Genomic DNA, 7,280 nt, shown 5'->3' on the forward strand with positions numbered 1-7,280 from the left:
GACACACTCAAAAAGTGCAGGTTAGAATTGATGTGTGTAAAAATGTGTTCGTAGTTGTTGTCTGAATCGTCATCATCTGAGTAAATGAAATTTTTTTTATTTCTTAATTTTCCTGCCTTACTTGTTAATGCCGCTAGGCCCTCTTGGGCCGCTTTTTCTTTTTTTTTTTTTTTTTTACTATCATATGTTTCACCGAAATTCATGTTGTTTGTTTCGAATATTGTGCTATTGTACATCGGGTTGGTGTCGAATGGCTGGGTCGGTATTGAACCCATTAGACTGCCATAGTTGTCTCCTTTCCCATCATGTAAGGCGTTTTTTTTTTTTTTTTTTTTTTCCGTTTTTTTTTTCCTCTTTTTTTTCCTCTTCTGCACATTAACATGTTCATACTTTTTATTGTTATATATAATGTATATAATGTCGTTGTGGCATATGCTAGAGTTTCCAGAATTGATGTTTTCGCTGTTTATAATTAGGAAGACGCTTCTGTTTTGTTCGTACCGGTAGGGATAGGTAAACTCGAGCGATGTTTCTTTGCTCGAATTCTTCGCTTTCTTTTCTTCCCCAAGTCTGATGTTTTCATTTCCATATATTTTGTCATATTTGGAAGTTTCCCTGTTGGAGCTTTTCTTGATGTTCACGTAACACTTGGAGTAGCTGTTGAAGAGGCATAAGCAGTTGCGGAACTTGGCCTTCGCGATGTGGATGCGGTTGTTGTTTTCGCTCTCAACCTTTCTCCGTATGTCGTTCAGCTCCATGTTAAGGTGTGTAGGGGGGGGAGGGGGAGCGTACGGGCTTGGGTCGTCTCGTCCTATTCCTTTAAACCGCGCGTGCGTTCGGAGGAACCCTCCTTTGGCACTAATACATTACTGCGTTTTGGATGCTTTACGCAAATTTTTCACGTGTGACCGATTTGTCGATCTGAAGGGGTGGAAGATCCGGGAACCCCTCTGTGCGAGGGGAATGAAGCGAACAAATAGGGGGGGGGGGGGAAGCGGGGAATACAAGGGGAGCATACAAAAGGGGGACATCAGAAGGCACATAAAAAAAGGCGAATAAAACGTGCTAACGCTGCAGTGAAAATGTTCGCGGCAACTTTTAACCATTTACAAGAACGACCGCATGAGGGGGAAAAACTGCACAAAGAGTTCGCGGAAATAAGGGCGAAAATTTGCGAGGGGCACTTGGGCTCTTTACCCTAATTTTTTTTTTTTTTTTTTCCAACTTTGCGAACAGGGCTAGTATTCCCGCACACAACAAGTGCAAAGAAAAAAAAAAAAAAAAAAAAAAAATTGCAGAAGCTGAACAAAATTGTATTACACATGTAAATATCCACGCAGGTGTACACACAAACGTGCTAAAATTTTGTTCTTCCTTTGAGAGAGCACACATATAGTAGCTATGCAAGGGAAGCGTTGCGAGGGAGAAAGTTTGAAGAAGTCAGCTCGTGAGGTAGTAAAGAGCAGGGTTGTCTTTTCAGTGCATTTGTTATTCCCTCCGTGAGTGTTTTTACCCCTTATAAGGGTTTTCCCTAATTGGGTGTCTCTCCCCTTTTTCGGAGAAAAACAGAGTTTTTGCAACGGGCATAATGATATGTTACTGTGGGGTTGGCACAGAACAAGCGGGAGGAAGAAGAAGAAAAAAGAAAAAGAGGGCTCAACTTTTTACGTCTCTTCCCCATGGCCCTCATTTAGGGGCACGCAAAAATACACGTTTCACAAAATAGAATTATAATTAAAATTAAAAACAAAAACAGTTATTTAGCGAAAGAGTACTAAAAAAAAAAAAAAAAATGAGAGGAGTGCTGGGAAAAAACTCTCAACGTGGCATTCCTGCCAAGGCGGCGTGCGTAATGTACGCAGAAAAAGTAAAGAAAAAAAAATTACTACTTTGGAGGGTTTGCTATTCGTCTATTTTCCCCCTTTTGCTGATGCCACATCGGATCGTAAAAAGGATACAACAGTGTGTTGAACAGATACGCGCTTAAAAAAAAAATGGTAAAAAAAAAAAAAACGGGAGTCATCAACAAAACAGCGGGGAACCATAATGGGTGAGTGGGAAATATTCTACCTGCACTAATCTTCTCTCCTATACTCTGTCCGAAATAAGCGTATAGTAAATATCATCAGTCTGCAAAAGGGAGGAAATGCACGTGTGACATGGGAAAAGCAATACGTATTTATACATGTATTAATATGTGGGGGAAAAACAAAAACGCGGTTACCTTTTGTTTCTCGTGTTTTAGGTAAGGCTCATCGTAATGCAGGGACCAAAAGGAGTACACATTTCTGCGCAGGTGTGGGGGGCACATAAAAAGGATAATAAAAGTGCACTTACAACAAGAAGCATGCCAAAACGAAATACCCTGTACGCAGTACACATTGGTATTTCAAAATAGGACAATGCAAAAAAAAAAAAAACATGCTGGTATTTTTGTTTTCTACTTTTTGCTATATCTAACTTGAGCATTTTCTTGAAGCTTAAATTTTGGAAATCCCAGCATCTCAACGCGGTGTTGTACTTATCCGTTATGTGGCTCGGCCTGCAGAATTGACCAAAAAAAGGGGAAGAATGAACAGTGGGCAAATGGAATAAAGAACAAAAAAAAAATCATAACAGTAGAGGTTGAGCCGTTTTTCCCACAACCACACGTTACACGTTCCTATGTCTATATGTAAATGTCCAAATTTTTTTTTCTCCTTACTTTTTAAAGTGCTCGTAAAAGGTAATGTTCGTTAAAATCGTCCTCGTGTTGCGCGCAAACAAATATGTTATGAAGGCGAACAGGGTGACGTTGATGAAGTTGCACAGAATTACGAGGAGGGCAAAGGCCTGTGGAGGGGGAAATGGGCGGGTGCAACGTGGGGGTAACGCGGTTGTAAAAAAAACAAGGGGGCGAAAGGGTCTAATGAACGCTAAGCGGGCTGAGCAGCACCATATTCCCTTACGTAGTCCACCGTCTTGTGAAACAAACTGAAGTACAAGAACACATAGTAGTAGTTGTACAACAGAAGGACGAACATGGAAAATATGAAGAGGTAGAAGGCGCGCTGGTTTTTTATCCCTGCGAGAAGGTGGTGGTGGGGGGGGAGTGAGTTGTTTGCGTGTGCCAATTTATGGAGAGGAAATTTTGTGGCCTAAGTCCCCGGAAGGAGACCCATTTGGGTGCTTGCGCGGGGGGGAGCGACGTACCGATGCAGTTGTCAACCCATACGCAGTGGTGGTCTTGATGTCTGCCACGGGGTGGAAAAGGCGTGAAGAGGAGAAGTGCTAACGCGGTGACGCGGCATATGGTAGCGGTTGCAGGGAACGCGAAGCGGGAATGCTCAGGCCTTGGTTCCTACGGCGTGCTGGCCGCTCCAAGCTTACACGATGCAGTGGAAGCACTCCGCGCAGTGGTGAACCCTCGGAGGTTTGACGATGTTGCATGTGACGCAAACGTTCTGTGAAAGGGAGGGGGGGGGGAAGAATGGGGCAGTGGGTAAATGAGACAGTTGTGCTATTTGCGGTGACAAAGGAGGAAGTGCCACGACCAGGTTCGCCATGCGGTACGAGCCCACTCACCCGTGGATTCCTATTGTAGAGTATAGCATTCCTGTAGTCCACATCAAGGGAGTTAACTCGTTCCTGGGAAACCTTCGAATAGAGGGACAGCTTCTGGCACTCCAAGTTGACGATGAGTTGATCGTACTTAGCGTGTTCGGCGTCGATTTGAATATCCGTTTTATGTGGATCCATGTGTGACAACGTCATCGTTTTGTTTATTTTGAACAGCTCCATCTCTATGCTGTTTAGCTGATACTCGGTCTTTTTTTTGAAAGAACAATCATAGGTGTAGGCAAAGGGAGTATTATTCCTTTTCCTACTCCTTTTAGTAAGAGTTTCATTTTGTTTGTAAAACCCAGGCCTTTTAAAATATAAAATACACCAAAGGAATTGTTGAAACAGCCAAATAGCTAGCCAAGTGATGGACAAGGGATGATACTTCTTATAAACCCAAAAGGATCTGGACATATTCAAATAGACAATCAAATTTAACATGGCGAAGAACCAAAAATAAAAGGCGTATATAGTTTTGCATATTTTTATCCCTTTGCAAAGTTTATCTTGTATTATCCATTTTTTTAACAAAATATACACCAAAAAGTATCTGTTCCTTAAACAAAGTTGGAACACATTGGTATTATCATTTTGCATGGATGTATGATAAACCAAATTTAGGGATCCATAATCACATAGCAATCTCAGGATATCTATATCACAATATTTGACGGCGATATGTAGGATCGTATTTCCATAAAAGTCTCGATGGTTTATATTAACACTTTTACTCAGTAGCCACTGCAATGTACTTATGTTGTTTCTTTTCACACATAGGAAGAGAGCAGTTTGTCCATACTCATTTTGTTCTTCCAGACTGGCCCCGTTCAGATAAAGTAATTCTAAAATGTGTAACGTTTCCAAAATTTTATCTTCGTTAAATTCGCTAATGGCTGTTAGGAAGGGACTCATTTTTCTCCTGTTCTTGTGAAATAATATGGATGGACCGAAGTGCTTGATTAGGAGTAAGACAATTTCGTAATGGCTATTCTTTATTGCATAGTAAATGGCTGTGTCGTTGTTAACTAAGTCTTCCTTGTCTATGTCAATATTGAGACTGATTAATTTTTTTATTAGCTCCGTGAAGCCACAGTAGCACGCCCAGTGCAGTACGTTAATTGCGTTTAACATTTCAATGTCATTATTTACAATGTAGGGCTGAATGATTATCTGAAGCCTTATGTAGTCTTGGTGCTTGGCACACTTTATTATTTCATATTGCTTTTCCAGGATTTCCTTGTCTATGCGTTCATTGTCGAGATACATTTTATGCTAAAGGGTGTGAGATTATAAGCTGCCCGCGTCAGTGCTAGCTCTGCGTATGAGAAAATGCTTTGTAGGAAAAGTCGGAAACGAGTCACTTCAGCGCGTGGTACACAGGGAGAAGTACACGCGCACACGTGTGGCATGCAGGTATCCCCTCTTAATGGAAAAACCGTGCAGGGCATGCTTTCCTCGCACTTTTCAAAATGGGCATGTGTCGACCCCACCATCATTTAGCATGTGCCGAAATGTTGTGAAACCACATGGGCATTTTTTTCAAGGTGGGATTTTTGCACTTGATGTGCTAAATAAGTGGCGCATACTCAAGGGCACATTTTTGTAATTTTTTCCATTCCCTTTCACCGTGTCATTTTTTTTTTTTTTTTTTTTATTATTCTCCAACGGAGTGCGCTTTGTTTCCCCATCCGCTTTCACTCGAGGCCATTTTTTTTTTTTATCGCATCGTATCTTACTCCTTTTTTTTTTTTGGCCTCTCTTGCGAAAAAGTCTTAGGGGCTGGGGAAGCCGTGTGTGCTGAGTGTGCACTGGGGCGTGCACAAAGGCACGCCATCAACAAAGCGGAACAAGTCGCACGTACATTTCGTTGCGCCTGTGCTGACACATTTGTCAAAGCGGTCTTTTCTCGTCCGCAAAAATATTTGTGAATTATCTTCTTCCTCCCAGCCGTTATATTCCTATGGGACGCTTTACCGTGCGCGCAGAACAAAATTGGACATGAAGGGAAATATTAAAAAAAAAAAATAATAAAATAAAATAAACGGCGAAAGCGAATGGACAGTCATAATAGAATGTGGAGGACATGAGTATACGTAGGAAGGTACATAAGCTTACATATATGTGCAGAAAAAATTATGCTGGTCCTGCCGCTTACCAAAATTTACGTCTTTGTTTCGACAAAAATGACGTTAACGCGGTTGATTTGGGCAGCAGCACATATTTGTGCCTTCCAAAAAAGATTTTCCCCTTTGTTTTTAAATTTCGAGGGTTTTTTTTTTTTTTTTTCCCAATTAAGCATTTTTTTTTTTTTTTATATGGCACTTTCTTAATTGGTTTTCCTCTGCTATATTCTTTCTCTGTCCTTTAGCCCACAGTTCAGAGGTATGGTGGGACACACGACAAGGCACACCCTCTATGGGGCTGTTAATATTTTTGGAAATAATAATGAGCCACAGTGAAGTAGCGATAAACCTTTTTTAATATTACAAGAGAGTTGCCCTTACAGGTACGTAGGCAGCTATTATTAACCTCCCTTTGGATTGTTCTACTTACTTTGTTTTGGGGGGCCTTCCACTTGTGGACGTGTGTCAAAGGATAACAGGGGGAGGGTTACCAAAACGATGGTTGCAACGATATGTCATTTGGGCGATAAATGGAATGGCCAATTGTGGGGATGGAAACGAAGTGGCACAATTTTAGGTACCTTTTTTGGGGGGGTCTAAAACGTGGTAGCGTCTTTTTTCTTACATTGTGCTTGCTTCACAAAATGCACAATATTTAAGCGTATACACTTTTGTACATGGATAGAACAGGGGGTTTCAGGGGAAGGGGCCAGCAAGAGACCGAATTAAATTCGGGGTGATAAAACAGTTTTATAATTATTTTTAAAGATTACTAGTAAGGCAGTTGATAGGTATTCGCCTTGTGGACATAGACATTTGTGCATTGCTTTGGAAGAGCCTCTGGGGCATGAAGCGGGAGACATCTTATATAAGCTAAACATTTGTTTTGCTATTTTTACTTAAAGTGGGGGTTTTGTGACCCCTCCCCGGATGAGTTCACATGATGGAAGTGCGCTACGTGATGGGCTCATTCTCATCTATGCTCCCTTAGACAGTTAGTACAACCTTTTAAAATATTTCCACCCACATGTTTTATTTGTGAGCGTTTCCATCTCAGCGTTGCTTCTTTTTATTTGATGATTTTATGGCTACACGGCTCCACAGGGGAACCTGTCAATAGCGCTCCTGTCAGGGAAGCGTCCTCATATACCATATTTCTGCTCTCGTAACGATGACTTTGGGGGACATAAGAAAAAAGAACATTTTATTACTCCTCCCTCGTACATGCCATTAATTTCGACTTGCACGTGTGGCGGAGCGGGCACCACATGGGTAGTTGTGTCAATTTTTTCATTTCAAAATGGGTTAAAAATAATTTTCCTCTTTGTAGTGGTAAGTTAACAGAATAGCCTCTGTCATGTTTATAAAAACGGCACCACGATAAGGGGAGAAAAAAAAAAAAGGGCGTACTAAAAATGAAGCACCCCACAAAATTATATGCCCATATGAGCGCATAATCAAATTGAAAAAAATTGTAACGAAAAACTCTACCCTGGCAGTTGCATATACAAAAAAAAAAAAAAGCAATTGTATGCAAAAAACAAAAAAAAAAAAAAA

General features: G+C 41.0%; 2 protein-coding genes across 2 annotated transcripts in view; both read right to left on the reverse strand.

The window, feature by feature from the left end:
- AK88_05155 (uncharacterized protein) overlaps positions 1-758 on the reverse strand; it is a gene marked incomplete at both ends in the record, with an annotated part of 1,476 nt that extends 718 nt beyond the window's left edge. The window contains one exon of the mRNA XM_012482757.1: positions 8-758. Within this exon, the coding sequence (XP_012338180.1) occupies positions 8-758 (751 nt within the window). The remainder of the gene's footprint in view (positions 1-7) is intronic.
- A 1,330-nt stretch (positions 759-2,088) lies between these two features.
- AK88_05156 (uncharacterized protein) lies at positions 2,089-4,866 on the reverse strand (the record flags this gene model as incomplete). The annotated part of the gene is made up of 8 exons (XM_012482758.1): positions 2,089-2,130; positions 2,225-2,288; positions 2,462-2,542; positions 2,705-2,832; positions 2,949-3,064; positions 3,193-3,233; positions 3,370-3,443; positions 3,565-4,866. 8 exons carry the CDS (start codon positions 4,864-4,866, stop codon positions 2,089-2,091), a joined length of 1,848 nt encoding a protein of 615 aa, XP_012338181.1.
- Positions 4,867-7,280: the final 2,414 nt, after the last annotated feature.

The sequence above is a fragment of the Plasmodium fragile genome, assembly GCF_000956335.1.
Source record: "Plasmodium fragile strain nilgiri unplaced genomic scaffold supercont1.97, whole genome shotgun sequence".
In the NCBI taxonomy this organism is placed as follows: Eukaryota; Apicomplexa; class Aconoidasida; order Haemosporida; family Plasmodiidae; genus Plasmodium; species Plasmodium fragile.